The sequence below is a fragment of the Microcebus murinus genome, chromosome 11, assembly GCF_040939455.1.
Source record: "Microcebus murinus isolate Inina chromosome 11, M.murinus_Inina_mat1.0, whole genome shotgun sequence".
NCBI lineage: Eukaryota > Metazoa > Chordata > Mammalia > Primates > Cheirogaleidae > Microcebus > Microcebus murinus.
In genome coordinates, this window is record NC_134114.1 from 33,194,586 (window position 1) to 33,220,484 (window position 25,899).

The 25,899-nt window shown below is 36.5% G+C and overlaps 1 protein-coding gene across 5 annotated transcripts in view; it reads left to right on the forward strand.

Moving 5' to 3' along the window:
- The window catches only part of NNT (nicotinamide nucleotide transhydrogenase), a 90,371-nt gene extending 71,730 nt beyond the window's left edge, over nucleotides 1-18,641 (forward strand). For all 5 annotated transcript variants that reach the window (XM_012740387.3, XM_012740388.3, XM_012740385.3 and 2 more), the window contains exons 20-22: nucleotides 15,274-15,392; nucleotides 16,639-16,754; nucleotides 18,273-18,641. In XM_012740387.3, the coding sequence (XP_012595841.1) occupies nucleotides 15,274-15,392; nucleotides 16,639-16,754; nucleotides 18,273-18,422 (385 nt within the window). In that variant the 3' untranslated portion in view covers nucleotides 18,423-18,641. The remainder of the gene's footprint in view (nucleotides 1-15,273; nucleotides 15,393-16,638; nucleotides 16,755-18,272) is intronic.
- The last annotated feature ends 7,258 nt before the right edge of the window (nucleotides 18,642-25,899 follow it).

The following is a 25,899-nucleotide window of genomic DNA, read 5'->3' on the forward strand; positions in this document are numbered from 1 at the left end:
ATGGCTCATGATTGATTTAGAGACACTCCTGTTTTCCTTTACTTTGGCCATAGTCATAACATGCACACAAAGAGCTGAGATTATATAATGAAGCACATGACATTTCATGACAAGAACTCATTTTAAAATGTCATGAAAGTTCACTGACTTAGACTGTCTTTACTGGCCAAGATATTGTTGCTTCCCAGTTGTCCAGAATGCCTGCACAGCTTACCTAACTTCTGCTTGATCTCTAAAAGCATTTTTTGACTAAAATCTTGTAATACAAGAGCCACAAATATTCTTTTTATCTCCTAATTTTTGGATTGATTATATGATAGGTTTTTCATTATAAAGCAGAGATAATGTTCCCAATGAGTAATTCTTAGAAAGGGATATAAATTTTTTTTTTTTGTAATTAATCAATGCTTGATTTTCTTCCTGTAAAGCATCATTCCTAGGATTATCACACAAGTTTTTGAATTTACTAAATAAATACCCTTCGACTTCTTTGATTGATTAACTGATGTTATGTATTGCTTTCATGTTAATGTTCAACTATATCTTTCTATTAATAACTTATTAATAGAAATTTATTTCTAGGTACTGAGAATACAAGGATGCATAAGCCCAGTTCTTATTCTCTTATTCTCGTTAATAGTTATGAAGAAAACAAATCTATAAATAAATGAATAATGAATCAATTCCATTTCACGTGATAGTATGCTAAGACAAGTAAAATAGTATCTAGGGATGCAAAGGAGTAGTTGGAGTCGTTAGCCGCCCAGGAAACATTTTAAACTTTTTAAACTACTCATAATGTGAATTTTTTTTTGCAGGTTTTTAAAAATAAATATTTTTATTCTTTTTATCTTCTGTCTGAATACATCTAGCTGCCTATGATATTTACAGCTTGATAGTGTTTTACAGTCTTGTATAACATGGCTATTGGTTTAAATATGTTATTTTTACTAAGAAAGAAATTGATTCTTTGAAGATACATGAAGGTGAAATATTTTGTCCATCTAACTGGATTTTCCTGTTTTTCATGGAGTAAATGTGATTCAAATAAACCAAAGTTTAGGCTTCTTGGATTTGTTATGTTCTGGGGGGAGGAAAAGCCAATGCATGCACATTGGTAAAGTAATAGTCACGTGCTTCTGAAGAGAATAGAAATTAGGCCAGGTGAAAGACCTAGTATAATATTTCAATAAAGAAATAGACATTATTCAGCAGTTATATTTCAGCTTTGTAGTACTTTTTTTTTTAATAAAAAACACAACTATTCATATCAATGGCTATTCATATAACGAGTAATTATACAGTACTTTGTGCCAGGCACTGTTCTAGGTCTTGGAAATGTATCAGTGAATACAACATATAAAAATTCCTGATCCTGTGTAATTTATATACATTGAGAGGTTAGTTAATAGGCTTCAAAATAATATGAATTGGAGGCACTTATAACCCCATGGTATCTCCAATTCAGATAGTATTATAGTTGCAAAGAGGAAGAACAGCTATAACATAGGTTATTGTATCAGAGTTTCAGAGTTACAGATGGTACTGTTTAGCAATGAATTAGCCAGCGTTTCTTTCTGGTTTTCTAAAAAAATATGGTGTGTTTCTTTGCACTTTACCTTGAGCCTGCTCTCTTCAAAATGATGATAACAGGAGGGTGGGTGTGATGGGGTTTGTTTGTGTACTTGGTCAAATTAGTGACACTTTTGGTGGAAGAGAGGAAGGTCAAAGAAACTGTGTATTCACTCACATCTATGTTCAATCTATTATATGGAATTGCCAGTAATCCCCCAGATCAAAGATGCTTCTTATGCTCAAAGTGGCCACCTTCATCCCAGATTGTTTGGCTTTATACTGTTCACAGCATATTGGTATGGTGGAAAGAAAAGAGGATTATGTTAAAGCCTGTGCATTAGGTGCTTTGTAGGGCCTCCTCCAGCCCATACCACTCGAGGACTCATTCCTTAGAAACCCTTGTCACGGGCATTCCATAGCCTGAGGAAGAAACTCTCACTATTGATGTAAACCTGTGTCTCCAACCATCAGGGTGATTTTTAGCTTCTAGTATTATTAGGTAATTAAATATGAAATGTCCAATTTAAAATCAAAAGTTTATTTTATCTCAAACAAGAAGCAGTATAATTAATCAGAGTATGTTAAACTATCAACACAGTTTTGCCATCTTAACGGTAGCTTGCTTATGCCAGCAGCAAAGAAGCCTGGAGAGAAAGTGGCAATGAAATTGTAAAAGGTGTTTTTTACAGCTTGTTAAGATTTGAATATTTTTCCTTGCAAGAAGTGGTCCAAAACCTGGAAGACAAGGTCTAGTGAATATGGTGAGTGACAGGGAGTTTCCAAGTCCAGCTTCTGTAGTTTGAGAAGCGTTGTTTGGGCAACATGTGGTCGAGTATTATCTTGCAAGAGGATTGACCTGTCTCTGTTGACCAGTCTTAGCTGCTTAATCACAAGCATCCTCATCATTTCGTCTAATTGGTTTTTATAGACATCTGCTGTAATTGATTGACCAGGTTTCATGAAGCTCTAGTGGATAATACCAGCACTGGGTCTCCAAACAGACACCATTAGCCTTTGGTGATGAATATTTGGTTTTGGACTGTGTTTCGGCACTTCATCTTTATCCAACTGTTGTGCCTTGTGTTTGCAATTGTCAAAAAGAATCCATTATTCATCTACATCTACAATACAGTATAGAAATGCTTCACCTTTATATGGTGACAGCAAAGAAAGAGAAGCTTTGAGATGATTTCTCTTCTGATGCTCATTTAATTTATGTGGTACCCATCTATCCAGCTTCTTTACCTTGCTGATTTGTTTCAAATGGTCTAATATTTTTGGAATAGTAACATCAAACCTTGCTGCTAATTCACGTGTAGGTTGAGATAGATTTGCTTCCACTACAGCTTTCAGCTCATCACTATCTACCTTGGTCTCAGGTCACCCACGTGGCTCATTTTCAAGATTAAAATCACCAGAATGGAACTTCTCAAACCCTCTGTGTTCTGTGTATTCATTAGCCACATCCTTCCCAAACACTTTGTTGATATTTCGAGCTATCTGTGCTGCATTGGTTACATGATGGAACTCATATTCTAAAATAACAGAATTTTTTTGACTTGTCCATGGTTTCATAAAAATTGCTCTAAAAAAATTGAAAGACAATCCATAATGTGAGTTTGAAAGACTGAGGATGTACCTTCACAGTAAAAATAAAACAAGAAGTTTCAAAATGAAATGTCAGAGATAGCAACTGTCAAACTTAGTACTTAAGGAAATTGGACATTCCATTCTCCTTTTTTAAATTTTTATTTTTTTATACTTAATTTATTTTATTTATTTAATTAATTTTTTCAGCATATCATGGGGGTACAAATGTTATGGTTAGGACATTCTATTCTTAATAACCTAATAGTTATAATAAACTCTTTGAGCTGAGTTTTTATAATGAAGTTCATGTGAACACAGCAGAGTATAAATAAATAAGCCCTGTTCTTTTTTTTTTTTTTTGAGACAGAGTCTCACTTTGTTGCCCAGGCTAGAGTGAGTGCCATGGCATCAGCCTAGTTCACAGCAACCTCAAACTCCTAGTCTCAAGCAATCCTGCTGCCTCAGCCTCCCGAGTAGCTGGGACTACAGGCATGTGTCACCATGCCCGGCTAATTTTTTCCATATATTAGTTGGCCAATTAATTTCTTTCTATTTATAGTAGAGATGGGGTCTCACTCTTGCTCAGGCTGGTTTCGAACTCCTGACCTCGAGCAATCCACCCACCTCGGCCTCCCAGAGTGTTAGGATTACAGGCGTGAGCCACCCGCCTGTCCCCTTGATCTTATTAAATGCTCAAATTCTTCAGTGTCTTATAAATAATTTTATTTTATTTTATTTTATTTTATTTTATTTTTTTTTTTTTTTAGACAGAGTCTCGCTTTGTTGCCCAGGCTAGAGTGAGTGCCGTGGCGTCAGCCTAGCTCACAGCAACCTCAAACTCCTGGGCTCGAGCGATCCTTCTGCCTCAGCCTCCCTGGTAGCTGGGACTACAGGCATGTGCCACCATGCCCGGCTAATTTTTTATATATATATCAGTTGGCCAATTGATTTCTTTCTATTTATAGTAGAGACGGGGTCTCGCTCTTGCTCAGGCTGGTTTTGAACTCCTGACCTTGAGCAATCCGCCCGCCTCGGCCTCCCAAGAGCTAGGATTACAGGCGTGAGCCACAGCGCCCGGCCGTTATAAATAATTTTAAATTTATTGGCTCATTAGCCATTGCATTCTAAGAGCCATTCAACAGCATCATTAAAGTTAGTTAGACAGAAAGATGAAATTATGTATAATTTTAACTAAATCTTTACAATATGCCAGAATGTAATATTCTAGAACATGAGTCACAAATTGAATTTTAGGTCTTCCTCTGATATCATTCTTCATAGTCTTGGTTATTTTGAAATCAAAACAGTGTCAGTAGTCATATAGTTTCTATTCTGGGCTTGGTAGTTACATTTGGTTCAGTGATGCAAAAGCCAGATTTAGGCACAATCTATAATTAATCTCCTTGGAGTGGAAAAGGTAATGTTGGGACGTGGTTTTATAGAGAACTGCATTGATGTTTGCATTAGATTGTCTGACTTGATTCTCCTTAGGTGACATCTCATCTCTTTGGGTGGCCTCAGTGTCACAGGACACACGTACAGATGGAAAATGTGACCATAGTCCGTCAAACATTTCGTCATTCACATTCATAGGACAGGGTCTATTATTTTGCATTAGAAAAATTGTGCCCCTGAGACATTTTCGTAAGCTGACTTTCATAATTTTTTTTTCTGAAGAAGGGAAGGCCATGAATGAACAACAGATTTCAGAATCAGAGTAGCAGTTCAGCCCTTATTTGCCTTTAAAAAAAGAAAAAAAGATACAAAGTGTTCTCTAATGTTGGCTGTTGGAAAGTACTAGGAAATTAAATAAACATTTTTTTCATTCAGAATTATATGAGTGAGTTCATGAGAACCACTGTTTCTAAGAAGGACTTTCACAATTTTAGAAAGCTGGGTGTCTATCCTTTTGCCTACGAAGCCTCATCATAGAGGTTGGTTCCACATCCTATCTCATTAATTAGTTTATGTGGACTGCAATTGCCTTGTCAGAAATATTTTTTCACTTCATTACTGTGTTTCTCTTCAGATGGATAGACGAGCCCCACCCAGCTGGTCTCAGCCTTTTTACCACCAAGGATAATTTAGGTAACAGGGATGTTCACTCTGCTGCCTTCATGTTTGGGAAGATTTCATTCCAAACTGATTTACTAAAATTGTTTCTTTTAAAAAAATCTTTCCCTTGTGCTTGTAATAAGTGACCCATAATTGTCAACCAAAAGTTCTGATCAGTATGTGATAAGCTAAAGAAAACTGCTGTTTCAGTCTGTCCGTCATGTTTTTCACAGGTGAAATACATAATTAGATGTGACACATATTGAATATAGTAACAAATCCTTTTATTACCTTGATGGAACCTCCTCAGAATGGAGCATTGCCATATGCAAACAGGGAATTCAAAAGGTCCTTGAGGGGTAGCTCATACCAGGGACTCTTTACTTTCATCTATAGTGGAATTTCCATCCTGCTTTGTGACAGAACACTGTGCAAACATATTCATTATGTTGTTTTGTTTTTGTTTTGTTTTGTGACAGAGCCTCACTCTGTTGCCCTGAGTAGAGTGCCATGGCATCAGCCTAGCTCACAGCAATCTCAAACTCCTGGGCTCAAGCAATCCTCCTGCCTCAGCCTCCCAAGTAGCTGGGGCTACAGGTGCACACCATGACTCCCGGGGCTAATTTTTCTATTTTTAGTAGAGACAGGGTTTCACTCTTGCTCAGGCTGGCCTCCAACTCTTGAGCTCAAGCCGTCTTCCTGTCTCGCCTCCCAAAGTGCTAGGATTACAGGTGTGAGCTACCATGCCCGGCCTGTGCAAACATATTTGGTGTAATTTCTAAATAAAGGATTCCTGCCTTAAGAAGCAGTTGAATTGGGGGATCTTTAAGGTCTATTTTAATCATTAAAGTTTTATTGATTTATGAATATTTATGGCTTAAAAACAGGAGTAAGTAGACTTTTACTAAATGAGCTCTCTTTTTATTTTCCCTTTATGTTTTTTTTTTCCTCTTAATTTGTCATCTTCCTAGGAGGTTAGAATAACATATTTAGGAAAATTGTGGGATGATGGTGCTGTGAAGGCAGAATTTCAAAATGCTATCAATGTATATTATCTTGTGTACAGTTTGATTTTAAAATATAAAACACAGTAAAAAAGGGGGATTAACTCTTTGAATATCTTGACTGTGGAAAGAAATTTTGCTAGTGATTCTCAAAACATATTAGCAGATAGGTAAAGGTTGTAAGGAGCTTCTATTTAAAAATTCTGGAGATCCTTGTCACTATAAGAGCAAGAGGCTACCAAATGGGGAAAACACTCTAAATACTTTAGAAAGGAGCCCAATTGCCCTTGCAGTTTCTTTGTCTAATTGTTGAATTGGGGTGCTCAATTCAATAAACCAATGGTTTATTGCTGAACTAGGTCTGGATATTCCCATAATTTGAAAATGAAAATTTTCTTTGAACAATTGTGATAGGATCCATGTGGTGAATGTTTTATATTCTTTAATGGCCCCACATGGCCAAGAACAACTGCTGTAATGCACTCTGGTCAGGACATATTGTCTCTATGGCTTGTGATCATGGAAATTTATATTGTTGTTGTGTCCCCTGTAAAGCATGTGGTATTTGAAAAACTGTAAGAATGGGGTTTATGTCATCATATATTATAAAGCTTTTAAAAAACGATAACTTTTTGGATTTCTCCTTTCCTCAGTTTTACCCAGTTTACTTAGTATTCATGAGTAGTTCTTGTATGTACTCTTATTTTGTTTTTTTAAATTCTTTCTTGGTTAATTAAAAGATTCTGAAGCTGAGGTTTTTTTCATCTGAGTACATTATTCCACTCTTTTTGAACTGTGCCTGGGTCTATTCTGAATTCATGACCAAAGCCTGGGCTTTTTTTAATTATATAAAGTTCTATGAGAGATTGTATCATTTTGATACTGGAGAGAGAAACATAGCAAAAAGGATTAAATTTTTTTTTTCTTTAAGATATTCAAGAGATTATCCTAACTTGATGTTGACATTTGTTATGTCTGTCAACCGAAGAGACAATACTTTTTTGCCTCTTGGTATCTTTTGAGTGGTTAACAGTGACCTTTTGAGATTTGACTCTATCAGAATAAATGTATATTTTAATATTAGTTATGACCAAATTTCCAGTGAGTCCAATGGTTATAATTATTGGCCTTGGTCTACCTTTACTACATTTGTAGACTTTTGATGTAACTATAAATACAAAGAATTTCTGCTTTGATTGAACCATATTGATATTTACTGGGATTTCAAGGTAAAAATTAGAAAAGCAACGCAGAAAGTGTTGACATTAAATCAACATTTTGTTTGAATGAAGATATGTGCTTCTTTATATTAAGTGATTATTAAGAAGTGGACATTTATTTGAAAAATTCAGATGAGCATTTATATTACAAAAATGTATTTGAGTGGAATAATGGCTGTGTGCATTTATTGAAGGCTTATGTCTGCCGGGTGCTAGTCTAAAGTACTTTGTATGAAATGTTCTTTTTTTTTTATTTCTTTTTTATTTCAGCATATTATGGGGGTACAGATTTTAAGGTTTCAATAAATGCCCATTTCCCCCTCTCCCCCCACAAGTCTGAGTCTCCAGCATGACCATCCCCTAGATGGTGCACATCTCACTCATTATATATGTATATACCCGCCCCCCTCCCCCCTGCCCAATACCCTATTACTGTAGTACCTATGTGACCACTTAGGTGCTGTTCAGTTAATACCAATTTGCTGGTGGATATATGTGGGGCTTGTTTTTCCATTCTTGGGAGACTTCACTTAATAGTATGGGTTCCAGCTCTAACCAGGAAAATATAAGATGTGCTATATCACCATTGTTTCTTAGAGCTGAATAGTACTCCATGGTATACATATACCACATTTTATTAATCCATTCTTGGATTGATGGGCACTTGGGCTGTTTCCACAGCCTTGCAATTATGAATTATGCTGCTATAAACATTCGAGTACGGGTGTATGAAATGTTCTTTACATGAACTATCTCATTTAAATCTCACAATAATCCTCTGTAGAGCTTCTATTATCAATCCCTTTGTATACATGAGGAAACCAAGGCACAGAGAAATAAATTGTCCAAATGCTTAGAACTCAAGCAATGGTAATCTAGAACTCTTAACTGCTACCTTCCACTACTTTTCTAAGTTCTTTCTCTACAAGGAAACATAGAGTGTTTATGAATTAGTGTACTTTATGGGGCACACTGTGTTTTTTAAGACCCCTTCCCTCCTTCTTTCCCTTTAGTTGAGTGTCAGGTACTATGGGAAATGGTAAATAAGACATGGTTTCTATATTCCAGGAGCTCCCAGTTGGGAAAGCACAGTCATGCCAAACAGTCATTATATTGCAGTATGGCAAGGAGGAGATGCATAAAGAAAGAGTTCTGGGAATGTGGAAGATTTTTCTGTGATCTCATTTTAGTAGTTATTAATATTTTTCTTTTGTAGAATATTGTCAGGGACAGCTGGCTCTGTTTTTTAAACATGTGCATAATAAAAGATAATTTTCATTGTTCAATGAGAAGAGCTAAAAGGCTGGTAGCCTTTGCATGTTGAAATTATGGATATTTTTCATGTGATGATGGAAATCGATGAGCTTTGGCCATCGGTTCTTGGAAATTGTTGGTCATGGCCAACCAGTGTCTGATATAATTAATTTTAATCCATGCTTTGGAGATTATCCAGTTACATGGGCCAGAATCGCTTATAAATTCACATTGACTCATTGGTGTGCATATATATTTCTACAAATTTGAATGTATTCTGTTATTTTTCTCAAAACATTGGCATCCTCTAGCATGTGTTTTTCTCCGACCTTACAGTCTTAAAGTTTAGTGTAATAAATTATTATGCAAGCAGATATAAAATGATCTGTCCTTTGGGATATTTAGCATAATATGATCATTATGTTGATGATTATTTACCCTTCACAGCTAGGTCAACAGAAATATTGTCTTTGTACAGTCTGTAGCTAATCATGACATTACAATAAGAAATAATATATTTAGAAGTCTTTAATTTCTAATTTGGTCCAGGATACCTTAGTTAAAGCATAAAGATGGTAGTGAGATGGATTAATTTAAAGATGATGAATGCAGCATTAAAAAGAAATAAAATTAAACAAAAATACAATTATCAAGAAGGGATGCAAGATTGAAATTCAAAAGTAAATCATAAAGTGTATATTGGGTTATTCAGCTAAGGTTATTCAGCCCTGGTTCCTGGTTCCTGGTCTGTTAGGACAAGAAAAAGAGCTTTGTGATAGGTTGAATAATGGCCCCCCAAAGATGTTCACATCCTAATCCCCAAAACTTGTGAATATGTTACTTTACATGGCAAAAGGAACTTTGTAGAATTGATTAAGGTGAGGGAGATTTGAGGTGGGAGATTATATTGGATTATTTAGGTATACTCTATGCAATCACTAGGGTCATTAATAAGAGGGAGGCAGGAGGGTCAAAGTCAGAGAAGAGATGTGGCAGTGGAAGCAGCAATTGGAGTGATATGGCCACAAGCCAAGGAATGGGGACAGACTGCAGAAGCTGGAAAAGGCAAGCAATGTATTTTCCCTCACAACCTCCAGAAGTAATGTGTAGCCCTGCCAAGACCTTGATTTCTTTTTAGTTCAGGGAAACAGATTTTGGAACTTCAAGCTCCCAAACTGGAAGATAACAGATCTGTATTGTTTTAAGGTACTGTATTTGTGGTAGTTTGTTACAGCAGCAACATGAAACTAATACCTTAAATATCATGTGGTACAGCAATCTTTAGTCATCTTTACGTCTCACCAATCAGGTTTTGGGAAGAGAAATGGGCCTGGGGAAGCAGAAAAGACTTATTGTGATCAGAAGGACTGGGAAATTAGGAGAAATTTTTGGTGTCTGAGTTTACTATTAAATATTAATACCTGAAAACAGCACACATGAGTAATTTGAGAGGCAGTTAGTACTACAGGGTTGAGGTAGAACAACGTCGTGTATTAATAGCTATTCTGGAAATCCTGAGTTCCATCTAAGCTGCTTCTGTCTCTCACTGGTTGAGATCCCTTTACCATTTCCCACAGTGAAGGACTATCTCATTGTACAACTGTCCTGATTAGGCCCACTGCCTACCATCATTATAGTTATGTGTAAGATACTCTTGAATTAATTGTGGACTGAACTGGTTGGTGGTTAGTACATCATTTCAGTTGAATGAGCCTCTCTCTCTCCCTTACTCATAAAGAAGAAGCCTGAAACTTCCCTGGATATAAGCCATTTGTTTTAAATTGTTAACAGAAAGTCTTTTTTAAAAATGCTCATTTGCGTTGTTTCTTTTGCATTTGAAGATCTTCCTTTCTTCTGTTCTATGGAAATGAGAAATATTTGGAGGGTTGGAATTTCCAGTCCCGCCCCTGGAACTCCAAGGAAGGGAAGAGGGGCTAGAGATTAAGTTCAATCACCAATGGCCAATGATTTGATCAATCATGCCTACATAATGAAACCTCCATGAAAACTCCTACACTATAGGGTTCAGAGAGCTTCCAGGTTGGTGAGCACATTGAAGTGCTGGGGAAGGTGATGCATGGAAGGTCCATACACTCTACCCCCCTGAGTTGTAATAACATAAAAAAGTGCTATCTTTTATAATATAAGTAAAGTGTTTCTTCACAAAGTGTACTTTGTGAGCTGTGCCAGCAAATTATCAAACCTAAGGAATGTCTGATTTGTCAGAAGTACAGGTGGCAGCCTGGTATTTGTGACTGGTGTATAAAGTGAGGGCAGTTTTGTTGAGACTGAGCCCTGAAATCTGTGGAGTCTGACACTCACCCTGAGTAGGTAGTGTCAAAATTGAATTGGATTGCAGGACACCCAGTTGATGTCTGGAAAGTTGGAGAACTGGTTGTTGGTGTGGGAAAAACCCACACGTTTGGTGTCAGAGGTACTGTGGGTAGAAACACTATCAGACCATCCCTAGCGATTTTTCAAAATCTACTTCCTTAGAATTTTAAGAGGTGCTTATAAAAAGTTTTCTCTGTTATAAATACTATGCATACTAAGGGGCATTTTTTCCCCTATGTTGATTCATCCATGCAAATATTTAATGTGTTTTTGATTTTACAGCTGTGGCATTGTTGAAACTTGCTGGGGCTCTCAATTCTCAAAGAACATTATAAATTAAATTCTTGAAATGCAACACCATTCTATTACCTTACTGAACCAATTCCAGCAGAGATAGATACTCCTCAAGTCTTTTCTATACAGAGCTTTCTATAGACCTTGGCATGTGGGGCTTATAATAAGAGCTAGTTAACCACTTTTTGGGAAAACTAAGATAGAAAGAGTAGCTTGCCCAAGATCACAACCACAACTGGTTAACTCTAGCTATTAACTAAACAAAAATACCTCTTAAATGGCAGGATTAGACTGACAATATTGTATAGTAAGAGCAAGATTTTTTAGAATATACTTCTTTATGTATATTTGGTTCTTGAAGCATGTGATTGTCTCCCAAACTTTTTAAATAAAAAAAAACAACAAAGAGTTTAGACTCTTAAGTCAGAAAGACCTGAGTTTGAATCTCAGCTTTAGAATTTACTAGAAAAAGTAGTGCAAACTGCATAGCACATCTTAAAGAGTCGATATCAGCCACCATGCCAAAACATATGCCAGCAATCCCATGTGTATACATTGTCTCTTCTTTTCTGCAGATATAGTAATGTAGCTCTAAAGGCCGGTTTATTTAAGTACTGGATTTGAATCAGCTGCAATAAATTGTAATTCTAGATGGAGATTGTTAAAGACTCTTAGGAATAGGATGAAATAATGTAAGAGAAACACTTTATAAACTCTATCATGATATAAAAGCATGAAGTATTTATTTTAAATGAAAAGTTAATTTTTTCCATCATAAAAAATTATAAATCCTCATAAATTTGGAGAATATAATAAAAGAGGAAACAAAAATGATTTTCTATTGTACCACCACCTAGAGACAACAGTTTCATTTCCTTACAGATCTAGGGGTTGTGGATTTTTAAAATTTTTAATAAATTGATTATTTAGGAATACTCAGTGATTCCAGATGTAATATTTTATAAATGGGAGTTTGATAAAAGGTAATACTTGTCAGGCCGGGCGCGGTGGCTCACGCCTGTAATCCTAGCTCTCTGGGAGGCCAAGGCGGGTGGATTGCTCGAGGTCAGGAGTTCGAAACCAGCCTGAGCAAGATCGAGACCCTGTCTCTACTATAAATAGAAAGAAATTAATTGGCTAACTAACATATATAGAAAAAATTAGCCGGGCATGGTGGCGCATGCCTGTAGTCCCAGCCACTTGGGAGGCTGAGGCAGAAGGATTGCTTGAGCCCAGGAGTTTGAGGTTGCTGTGAGCTAGGCTGATGCTACAGCACTCACTCTAGCCTGGGCAACAAAGTGAGACTCTGTCTCAAAACAACAACAACAACAAAAAACAAAACACAAAAGGTAATACTTGTCATTTGATGTCTTTTTTCCCCCACAGTTACAAGTCTCCCAATTCAGGGCCCTTATTTTCAGTTTTAAAGATGTAGAAAACCATTTCTCACTTATTTGGGCAAAATAAATAGCCATCTTATAGCTCTTTTCTGGTGGTCTTCTTAGGAAAGGATCAATTCCCATCATCTTTAATTCTTCCCAACAGGACCTGTGTTAAGAATGAGGAGAGCCTGTCTTGGCAGCAGTTCTTGTGAAAAGTAATGGGGCATCTTAAGTGACTATAAGTTTTATGTGAGCCAGAAATGTATTGTGGCAGCCATAAATGCTAATGCAGATTTAGACTTTTCCAGTGAAATACCTGAGGGCGTGATTTTCTTGCTGTTCCATTTGCATCTAGATCATTCCAGCACATTGTGTCCACTTTGAGGGACTGAGGTTGAAGCTGGACATTGACAATATAGGAACAGATTACTAGGACAGCGGTAGATCAGGAAGTCCTGTCATTTCTTGAACAGTTGAAAGAACTGAGGATGTTTTGCTTAGTAGACATCCTAGAATAGCTGACAGGAATCCACCAATGAAAGAGGGACTAGATTCATTATGGTTCCAAGTGGCAAAACTACAGACTTTGGAAAACAATGAGATGAGGTTTCTCTTTGGTATATGTAATACACATACATGTGCATATAATTTTTTTCTCTTTGGCTCAATATTAATGAATATATATATATATATGAATAAGTATACATATGGCAGGTCCTTGAATAACATTGTTGTGTTCAACATTATTTTGTTATAATGTTGATAAGAAAAAAAACTGATTCTGGCTGAGGCCACTGTCTGTGTGGAGTTTGCATGTTCTCCCCATGTCTGTGTGGGTTTTCTCTGAGCACTCTGGTTTCCTCCCACATCGCAAAGCTGTGCACATGAGGTGAATTGGCATTTCTCCATGGTCCCAGTCTGAGTGAGTGGGAGTGTGAGTGCCCTGAGATGCGATGGTGTCATGTCCAGGGTGGGTTCCAGCCTCATGCCCAGAGCTGCTGCATTATGTTTCTGCCACCTGTGACACAACTGGAATAATGGGATAAGTATTAATAATTACCTTATTTGTTTTTATTATTCTTTCCTAAATGTGTATATAGCATTTATTTCAATGTTTAATATTAGAAGTTTGGTGATGTTTATGTAACCAAAATATGCCGTAGGAACTTTGCTCTTGTTTATATCATTTAGCCTATGGTAAAATTTGTTTTGTTATACATCGTTTTGCTTAAAATTACAGTGTCTAAGAATCTGTAGATGACATTAAGTGAAGACGTACTGTATATGAATGATATCTATATCAATGAATATATACGAATGTATATACACACATAATACACACACACAGACACACATAGTCCAGTTGTGTAATAGACTTTAGAAGGGAGTAAATTTCTGGTCTCTGAAGGTATTTAAGGTTGGATGGATCCTTGTGGAGAGATAGTATAAAATACCTTTCTTCATTAGATTCATTCATTCATTTACTTTTTTTTTTTTTTTGAGACAGAGTCTCACTTTGTTGCCCAGGCTAGAGTGAGTGCCATGGCGTCAGCCTAGCTCACAGCAACCTCAAACTCCTGGGCTCAAGCAATCCTTCTGCCTCAGCCTCCCAAGTAGCTGGGACTACAGGCATGCGCCACCATGCCCGGCTATTTTTTTCCTATATATATTAGTTGGCCAATTAATTTCTTTCTATTTATAGTAGAGACGGGTCTTGCTCTTACTCAGGCTGGTTTCGAACTCCTGACCTTGAGCGATCCACCTGCCTCGGCCTCCCAGAGTGCTAGGATTACAGGCATGAACCACTGCGCCCGGCCCATTCATCTACTTTTTTGTGGAGCCCTTCCTATGTGCCAGGCATTGTGCCCAGTGCTGAAGAGACAAAGATAAATACAGTGGGCAAGAGGTTGGATTAAAAAAACTTTAAAGATCTCGTATTTGTGGCTGAAATTCCCTGATGCTTCATTATCCTTTGCCTTAAGTGTGAAGGTTCTGATTGTGCATTACCCATTCTGTGTTTTGAACACTCCCTTGTGTTACTGATGTGGAATAATATTTCGTATCATTCTCTGAAAGATAGTATATGTATATTTAACATCTGTATATGACAGTATTTTATTTCCCCACCTTTGAACATAGAAGTTAAAGTTGGATGTGGAGTCTGCTTTTGATGAGATAATGTTGATTTGTTCTATAGGAAACATTTAATTCCCATTTGACTTAATATGTTTTTAAAGATTGAAGATTTATCAGAAAATATCATGAGGCGGCACACAGCTTTTTAAATGTAATAAATAGATATTATTAATATTATTGGAAGTTCATTGTATTTAAAACATGTGGAAGCTATAGTCTGTGCATACTAACATATTGAATCTTCAACTTCAGTATTTTTAGATTGACCATATATCTGGCCTCATTCCATTTCTACTTATAGAGATCAGATAGTACCAGGAGAAAGCAGAGGTGCCAAGAACAAAGTGTGCATATTTGGAGGTGACATTGGGGTCTCTGTGTATTTTGGACCCTCAAGTAAGGCCAGCTGTTCATTTGTTTCACATCTAGGTTTGGAATTCACCCAGTTGCAGGCCGAATGCCTGGTCAGCTTAATGTGCTGCTGGCTGAGGCTGGGGTGCCATATGATATTGTGTTGGAAATGGATGAGATCAACCACGATTTCCCAGGTAAGTGATGGGGGTGATGGTGAAGTTTAAAAATTCAGGAGTGAATAGAACAGTGCCAGATTTAAAGTATAAATTGTGAAATCAGTGAAGACTGACTAGTCAGACAAAAAGTAGCCTGCACATAGTAGGTATGCAGATGAAATTAAATAAGTGAAGGAAAATATTGAATAAGCTGCAAAAGGTTTGTAAGCCGCATGGGTGAATTTTGCTCTTCTGCAAAGACTTGAAGGATGGTGAAAAAATCCCAGGTTGTGGTGCAGAGAGGATGAAGACTGGGGATCTGGGCAGACCTGGCTTTTGAATCCAAATCCTGACTCTTAGTAGCTTGTGGCCTTGAACTTGGTACTCAACCTCAGGCTCCTCGTTTAGAAGAGTGCTTCTGTTCATAATCTAGTGTCTGATTCTTGCCAGCATCTGAAATTATACTGGTTTCCAGTTATATCAGTGCATGATCATAAAAGTAGTTTTCTTTTTTTTTTAAAGTACTAGAACTTTACTAGATAAGGTGCTATACTTTATAGCTGTCATTTGATAGATGTTGTGAATGATAATGGCATTTGGTCCAAGATTATGTTTATTAAAATTAAACCAGTTCCCTCTGGCAAATGTCCACTATAAACTTAAAAAACACTGTTTATTAGGAAAAAATAATGAAATTGTGTGTATCCCTAGATTCATAAGGCATTTTTGGCAACATCTTAAGGTAGTTTATATCAGTTCTTAAAGGAATAACTTGGGCCATTTTAATTTTATGTCCCTTTTCAAATTTCACTTTCGTTAAATTGTGTGCAACACCAGCTAGTGCCAGGAATTATGGACACAACTTTAGTACAGTACAGACTTTCAGACCACTGTCTTTTAGACATCAGATTGCATCTTAAGTGGTCACTTTACAAGTTGAGAATGGGATACAAATCTTATGTGACGAACAAGATCATTTTTAGATAATCAAAGAATTACAAAGTCAGATTAGGTAGATCCATTGAAAGGCAGGAAGCATACTAATGCAGACTTTCGTCAAGATGGTCAAGTTCAGACGCTGGACCTACTGTTTTTTAGCTGTGAGACACTGGCTGAATTGCCTGACTTCTCTGATAAAGCTCTTTTTACAGTGCCTGGCACAAGTGAGTATTCTATAAATATTAGTTTTTGTTATTGTTGTTAATATAAAGTCAGATCAATATGATTTGCCTGAAAAGAAGTGAAAGTAACCCTTTGAATTTTATATTTCTCTTTTATTATGTAGACACTGATTTGGTCCTTGTAATTGGAGCCAATGACACTGTTAATTCAGCAGCTCAAGAAGATCCCAACTCTATTATTGCAGGCATGCCAGTCCTTGAGGTCTGGAAATCAAAGCAGGTAAAGTTTCAGACTTGTATTTCATTTTGATAATCAAAGGTCACTTAAAACACACACACAGAGCTTTCTTTGGTCATTTGATAAGAAATGATAATGCCTTTTAGGAGGCCCCAGCAGTAAGTACATGTTTAGGGCCCAGTTCCCTATATCTAGCTTCCGTCTGTTCTCTGGCCACCAGAGAACCTGAGTAAATGCCCTCATCACGAGTAGAACCAGATGAGATTATGTGGGTGGATTAACAAAATCTGTAACCACAGCTGAAAAAATTGCTGTGAGCTTTTGGAATGAGTCTGGCTGAATTCCAGATTGAGTCCAGTGAAGCAGATGGCTTCCCTCTGGGACAGTGAGTCAGCATCATCGCCTTCATATACCAAGATGAGCATATTTTTTTCATTTAACTTTTTTGAAAGGGAATTCGTATGTTGTTATGGAGTGTCTAGTAAAAAGGTGATTTAGAAATCCAAACAATAACATGGCATAAGGAAGCAAGCTTTCCTCATGCACATTACTTCTGAAAAAGCTAATTGCTAGATTTTAGAGAACTCAAATGCTTATAAATTTCCCTCTGCCTCAGCAGTGGGCACATCTCTTTACCATTCTTGAGTCATATCTGCATATTAAGAATCATAATAATGTAATATGTATCTTCCCTTTAATTTTATTTCTCTTTATTATAAATATGGGAGTTTAAAATTTAGTGTTTGTGGTGAGTAGATACAAAATACACTTGTTCATGTGTATATGAAAAATTATGGCATCAGTAGTCAATATTTGAGACTTTGCTGAGTGTATTACTACTGTGGTAATGCTATATGAAACAAGGATGAATTTGTACTGCTTCCATTTTTAGATAGAGTACATGTCCTAGAAGACTGTAGAAAGGCTTTTCGTTTCATTAAGAACTCACTTGATGTTTAGCAGGACAGCATGTCATTGTAAATGTCTGTAACACATCAGTATTATAGAGTGACATGCCCCTTTCATTTTGCTTTGGTAATATTAGTCATTAGTTTTGTCCTTGTGAGAATCTGGATTGCTCCTTGGGCTTTTGTCCTAGAACTTTCTGATATGTTCTACTCTAAAGTGATAGAAAAGAATTATACCATTTCCCCACTCAACCATATTTGTATTAGGATTTGTAGTGAAGGCTCATGGACTAAGTTTGTCTTCTTTAGCACATTCATAGAAAGATGTTTATTTTTCTGACTAGAAAATGTTATACATAGCCTTTATAGAGAAAAGCACTGTGAAGAAAATCATCGTAATCTTATCACTCAGGAGTTAAACTATTGTTAACGACTCTAATGGATATGAGAATATGGGCACACTGAAAAATAAAGTTAATACAATGTAAACATACATTTAAAACACTCCTTGTGTATTTTTAAAGTCTCTGTTCTAAAGAATTAGCAGTGTTACATGCTGTGTTCAAAGTTAGGGAAGGGCAATGTTTGTGTGCCTAACAGGTTCCAGGCAAGTCTGTTAAATATACTCTTTCATTTAATCTTTGGCTTTTAGGTCATTGTTATGAAGAGGTCTTTGGGTGTTGGCTATGCTGCAGTGGACAATCCAATCTTCTACAAGCCTAACACAGCCATGCTTCTGGGTGATGCCAAGAAGACATGTGACGCACTGCAGGCGAAAGTTAGGGAATCCTATCAGAAATAAACATTACAGATCAAGCCGTTGTCCAACAAAGGCACCTCTTCAGTTGTGGGAACAGGCAAATAAAGTATCAGTGTACATGGGTGATACACATATGTAGTGAAGCTCTTGGAAGAAAAGGTAGACTGGAGAAAACAGAGCAGACACTGTAAAGATTTTTCAAGAGCAATGATCCCTCAATTTTAAAAAAGAATTAAAAATTGTTACTGTTGTCTTTGCATACTTTTTGTGTTTTGAATCAAAAGTATTTTATAAAAAGAGAAAGAATAGCCTCATTGTAGATATAATCCTGTTGGATTTTTTTATGCCTTCTCAGTAACCAGAAATGTTTTAAGAAATTAAGTGTTTAGGATTTCGGGACTTGCCTTATACATGGGTCTGAAAAATCTGACACAATGTAAACATTGCAGGCACCTGCATTTATGTTTTTTCAACAAATGTGACTAATTTGAAACTTTTATGAACTCCTGAGCTGTCCCCTTGAAATTTAACCAGTCTGAATAGACCATATCAAATCAGTTTTAATTTTTCAAACTACAGAGTCTAGATTTCAAGGGTATATTTTCTCACTACTATTTTAATACATTAAAGGACTAGATAATCTTTCAGTGATGCTGGAAACAAATCATTTGCTGTACATGTTTCATTGGAACACCACTGAACCATATAACTTGAAATTAGTATTATATTTTTTGAAAACCCCATTTCTAATCAGAGATGTCTTTAATTTCAATCAATTTATAATGTTTAGTACTGTATTAAGTGCACTTGAGTGGAATTCAACTATTTGACTAATAAAATGAGTTCATCATGTTTGCAATTGATGTAGCAATTATCTCTGGTGACAAAAGGCTAAAATTAAATATTTCTGGGTATTATAAACACCAAGGAAAGACCTACTATTATGAAACAGATGAAATTAATGTATCTTAACTGTTTATAAGAATGGATTGCTTTTTCAAATCAGTGTGTGTTTTGAAGTCTTATGAAATTGGTGACAGTTGAGAGAAATGGTAGCTTTTTTAAGCTACCTGTTTGTTAACCTAAGTACCAGTAAAGATCATGTCTTTTGTAGTGGAAGTCTAGATGTTCTTTTTGACTTTTCTATGGTGTCAAAAGCTCTAAATATAGGTGAATGTGTAATGAATACTTAGGTTATCTGTCTCTCTATATAATTAATTTGATACTAAGTTTCTCAAAACAATTACTAACTCATAAAAAACTAGCTGTAAACCAGAAAAAATAACTGGTACAAAATTTTTTACTGTAAATTCACTATCTGGTGGTTTTGTAATCAATCTCCGTTTGGTTGGCACAACCAAAGAGCTTAAGATCTGTGAGATTAAGATCTGAGATTAAGATCTGTGTGTGTGTGTGTGTTTGTGTATTTGGGGTATGTGCATGTGTGTGTGTTTTAAAACAAGAAAGACTCCTTTTACATTTTTAAATGATAAATGCAGTTTGTTAATGCATCACTAGTAATCTCAGGACTGAATTTTATCATGGAAGTTCTATTAGACGAACAAACAGTTAAAAAAAAATTTTTTTTTTATTTCAAAATTTTACTAGAGTACAGACGTTTAGGTTACATATATTGTCTTTTTACCGCCTGAGTCAGAGCTACAAGTGTGCCCATTCTAGACAGTGCGTACTGCATCCATTAGGTGTGCATTTACCCATCCCCTCTTTCCCCCTCCCACCTACCTGACACCTGATGGATGTTAATTCCATATGTGTATATAAGTGTTGATCGATTAGTACCAATTTGATAGTGAGTATATGTGGTACTTGAGTAAACAGTTCCTTATTCATGTTCTTTTCTTTCTCTCATAGTAGTTATAGGTATATATGGAAAGTAGCAACTTGGATGTTTTTTAAAGACCATTCTAACATTCAAATGGAAAATAACCATACTTGGATTTATTTATTTTTGTCATTTATAGTAAATTTTTTCTGTATTTTTAAATTTAGTATGATCTTATTGTTATTCAGTTGTGTTAATTGAATGGAAAATTCATGCTCCAGTTGGTTTTGTTTTACTTTATTAGTTAAGACATTTAAAGGTTTTTTGATATATAATTTCTTTTTTTGATATATGTTAAATAAAAGTAAAAAAATTTATCCTTGGAGGAGAGAGGAAGTGTGAGAGAACGGATACATAATTTCCTAATGCTTCAAAAGGTTGTTGGTCTTGGATTATTAATTATGGCAAAGTCTAAAAACAACAAAAATTATTTTCATACATTCTCCTTTTAAAATTTTTCCTCCTTTTCTGTAAGTCATATAACTGGCAGATATGACTTATTTTTGTATTATTCACTATGTCTTTCTGATATTCAACTATAATATTTTTAGGGTACACAAAATGATTTTTTTAATGGCAAACTTTTTTTTTAAATTTCAGAAGATTACAAGGGTACAAGTGTTTAGGTTACATATATAGCCTTTGCACCGCCTGAGTGAGAGCTACAAACTTGCCCGTCTCCTAGACAGTGTGTACCATACCCATTAGGTATGAATATACTCATCCCCTCCTCCCCCTCCCACCTGCACGACACATGATGAATGTTACTTCAACATGTGCCCATAAGTACAACTATAATTGTTTTAATCTATTGTACCCTACAGTCTATTAAAAAAAAATTTACCCTTAAATAGTGAAATGCTAATGTTGATTTGTCTTTTAGGCCCTGTTAATCATCCTTTATTTTCTCTTGTTTGAAATTGGGAGTTGTGTTTAAATTATTCATCTAAGTAAAATATGTGTATAAGTAAATATATGTTTTTACACATTATATATGTTTATCTCTATTCGGACAGTTTTCTGCTACATAGAATCTCTTTATATGCTCTTTTCTTCTAGGGATTAGAGAAGACTAAGGGAACTAATCTCTTCATGCATTAGGCTTTTAGCCCCTTACTGAGTCAGGGAATATCAGTTAAGTATTTGGTAATGAATCTGGAAAGTTGGCCTTGTCTTTCTGATCCACCCAAGTCATGACTCTAACTTAGATTTTGCTATATTCTCTTATCCAATCCAAATATGGAATATATTAGGTATCCGTCAGCTTTGGAGTTCACTTTATCTGATCCCAAAGCTTTATTTTGTATAATTAATAACTCATAACCCATATGTTCATCTAACTTAGAGACAAATTTTCTAGTTCCCTAAGGCATATGTCTTGTGAATTAAAGCATTTTAGTGTTGGAAAGTTGGACAGCTCTTTGTATAGCTAGGGAGAATAGTTCAAATTTCTAATTTATAGCTCTTGCCAGTTTTTGAGAGCCTTTGCCAACAAACATTGGGTCAGAATGGTAAAAAAACAACACAAAACAAAACAAATGCAAAAAACCCAAACCCTTCACTCCAGTGGCAGCAACTTGCATAATCCAGCTGCTCTTTAGGTTTTCAAAGGAAAAGAAGAATTAGGTTAATTAACAAGGAGTAAGAAAAAGCTTTTCTAAGTGAAACTGTTAAAGTGTTGATTTAGTAAATTAGCAGAAATGGTCACATTCAAATTTTGAATTTCAAAGCACTCAAGATTCCTGTTCTTAGAATTCCATGTCTTAGAAGTTACACATTGGGCTAAAGACTGTTTTTGTCACTATTTAAGTGATTAGGGACATTTAGTGGGGTGCATATTGTAATTTTGAATAGAAATCTTTTGATGCTGGTAGCACAGTGATGTGTATGATGAGAACAGTAATTAGAACAATCAGTATTTGAAGCTCTTACATAATTAAGATACTGATAGGAAAAATAGATCAGAGTAGGTAATTTACTTGGGAGAATAGTGGGGAATCATATCGGATAGGTGGAGAAAGCTCAGTTTATGATTATTGAGAACTTTAACAGTTGGAACCCTAAGTAGTAGGGAGATATTACATCTGTGTCATGTTGATTGTCAAAGCGCATGACTGCCTCATTCTGTGTAAAATATTTGCAATTCTTATTTTGCCAGAGATTACTGCCTTGAACTCTGCTTTCCATTTCTTGCCAAAAGCGTATTTGTGAAGAATAATACTAATGGGAAAATTGCCTAAAGGATGTGGAGTTGGAGTTGAGTTTGCTCCTAGGTATTTCATTTTTACCTGTAGTTTAAACCAGACCTTGGAGAGCTGGATACTTAGGCTGCATTGTTTGGGTCATTGTGAAAAACAAAGACACGAAGACATTGGAATGGAGAGAATCAAAGTGATTCTGCTGGACTAAGGTGACTGTCAGTTCAGTGGGGAGGTACACATGGAGGCAACAGAATGGTGAGGAGGAGAAGTGGTTGTCATGGACTTTGAGAAGATGTGAGGAGAGGATGTGGACTTAGGGAATACAGGTGACACTCAGAATGATGGTGGCTAGTTCTTTCCTGCACAATGGAGGTAAGTGAAAAGGGAAGTGAGAACTCAAGAGCAGGGAGTTGAGAGTGCTCAAATTTCCCCTATGTAAAGATGGAATATGAAGATCAAATAAACTGTTTCTCATCCTTCTTTCTGGTTGCAATTGGGAGCATGAAACCTACACAGCAGCAATGTGAGGTGATGTAGGGAATAGTAAAAATCCTTGGAAATGAATGATTTAGAAACTGAAATAAGGCCATCTTTTTCTTTTTTTCTATTTCATTTTTGGCTTACTATAGGAAAAGTAGAACTTGGAAATATCTACAATAAGGCATAGAACTAGATTCCAGGCAGTGCAAATTTATCTAAACCAGTTCTTTTCCAGAACTGTTTTTCCAAAAGCCAGTGAGTTGTTACTGGTCTGCCTTGTCTTTTTTTTTTTTTTTCTTTCCTTTCTCCCAGTTAGGGAGGGCATTTTTCACAAGAATACAGTGCTTAGCACTAATACGGCAGGGTCCTACACCTGGTTAATTCTCTTCAGACCTTGTGATTCCAATTTCCTACTACACACACGGAGACAGCAGCATCAGCTTGTTAGAACTGAAAGGTCATATCAAAAACCCTCCAGAGAAATGGGAGAAGTGAGACTAAATAACCCCTTTGTGCTATGTCAGGAGGGAGATGATTTCTTCCCTAGAGGGATGAAACACAATCCCAGGGCCTTATCTTTAGGATGTTTTGTCATTAGTCCCCCAGTTTAATGGGACACTATGCTTCAAAAATCACTCTAGAAAGAGCCTTTTAAAGCTTTACTGATGATGGAAAATTCTGTGCTTGTAAGCTATAGCTAGCTCTGTGGTTTTGTCCCATTGGGATATATATGGGCACAGAAGCTTACATGTACTTCAGGTCTATATCCTTGTGTCTGGTTAGGAATAACTGCTTTATTAGCATTGGGTATAATTATAATAGCTTGGAAACATGGTTCTTACAAAGATTAGAATCATCATTGTAAGCGAGACCAAAAGGACGTTCGAAGACTATACCATCTGACTTGAGGGGTGAGGGGGAGGCATGGGCAATGTATGTAACCTTAACACTTGTACCCCCATAATACACTAAAATAAAATAATAATAATAATAAAAAAAGACTATACCAGAAGATCTTATGAGAATACCATACACATAAGGATTTCAGACTATTTCTGCTGGTTTTGGTCCTTGCTGTAATGCATCTTACCCAGGATTCTTCCTGTATAAGCACCACCAAAGGGTGGGTTTTAGTGATAAACCCATGATGAGTATTTGGGTAGTGGTGTCACTATGAAAGGTATTACTGTTTTCTACATAATCACTTTTTATCATGCTTATATTTCTAGAGTGTATCACCTTGATAAATTAAGTGTGAAGGCATTTTTATATATATTACTATGCAGGGTACAGGGAGGGGAGTATGCTTTTATATATGTTTTACATTGACTTCTGTTCAGGACTCATTTTCTGGAAGTTCTGCTTAGCTCTATTTTGTTTTCTTTTTTTAAACTGTTTTACTCTAGATGGAAAAACCCTGCTCCCTCATTTAATTTCAGTAGCTCAATGGGTGGATAACAGTATCAGCAGCTACCAGTTAATGAGCACTCATTTTATGCTAGACAACATTATGGCAAGATCCTGTGGGTTTCAGTGTATCCTACAATAGAAAATGGCAGAGTGGAACTTAAACTGAGATCTGACTGACGGTGAGGTCCACTTAACCACTCAGTTGACTTCTGTTAAAAATCAAGGATGTAGGCCGGGCGCTGTGGCTCACGCCTGTAATCCTAGCTCTTGGGAGGCCGAGGCGGGCGGATTGCTCAAGGTCAGGAGTTCAAAACCAGCCTGAGCAAGAGCGAGACCCCGTCTCTACTATAAATAGAAAGAAATTAATTGGCCAACTGATATATATATAAAAAATTAGCCGGGCATGGTGGCGCATGCCTGTAGTCCCAGCTACTCGGGAGGCTGAGGCAGAAGGATCGCTCGAGCCCAGGAGTTTGAGGTTGCTGTGAGCTAGGCTGACGCCACGGCACTCACTCTAGCCTGGACAACAAAGCGAGACTCTGCCTCAAAAAAAAAAAAAAAAAAAAAAAAATCAAGGATGTAGGCCAGGCGTGGTGGTTCATGCCTGTAATCCTAGCATTCTGGGAGGCCGAGCCTTAAGGATAGCTTGAGGTCAGGAGTTGGAGACCAGAAGAGCGTGACCCCGCCTCTACTAAAAATAGAAAGAAATTAGCCGGACAACTAAAAATATACATAGAAAAAATTAGCTGGGAATGGTAGTGTATGCCTGTAGTCCCAGCTACTCGGGAGGCTGATGCAGGAGGATCGCTTGAGCCCAGGATTTTGAGGTTGCTGTGAGCTAGGCTGATGCCACAGAACTCTAGCCCGGGCAACAGAGTGAGACTCTGACTCAAAAAAAAAAAACCAAAAAAACCCCCCAAAAAACCAAAGTCAATCACAGCAGCAACAAAAGTAAATAAATGGGACCTGATCAAATGAAAAAGCTTCTGCATAGCCAAAGAAACTGTCAAAACAGCAAACAGACAACCTACAGATTGGGAGAAAATTTTCGCAAGCTACACATCCTGATAACTAGAATTTATTTAGAACTCAGGAAAATCAGCAAGGAAAAAAATCAAACAACCCTATCAAAAAATGGGCAGAGGACATGAACAGAAATTTTTCAAAAGAAGACAGAATAAAGGCCAACAAACATGAAAAAATGCTCAACATCTCTAATCATCAGGGAAATGCAAATCAAAACTGCAATGAGATATCACCTATCTCCAGTAAGAATGGCCTCTATCAAAAAGTCCCCAAACAATAAATGTTGGCATGGATGCGGAGAGATAGGAACACTCCTACACTGCTGGTGGGACTGCAAACTGGTTCAACCTCTGTGGAAAGCAATATGGAGATACCTTAAAGCAATACAAGTAGATCTAGCATTTGACCCAGCAATTCCACTACTGGGCATCTGCCCAAAAGATCAAAAGTCACTTTATGAAAAAGACACCTGTACTCAAATGTTTATAGCAGCACAATTCACAATTGTAAAGTTGTGGAAACAACCCAAGTGCCCATCAATACATGAGTGGATTAATAA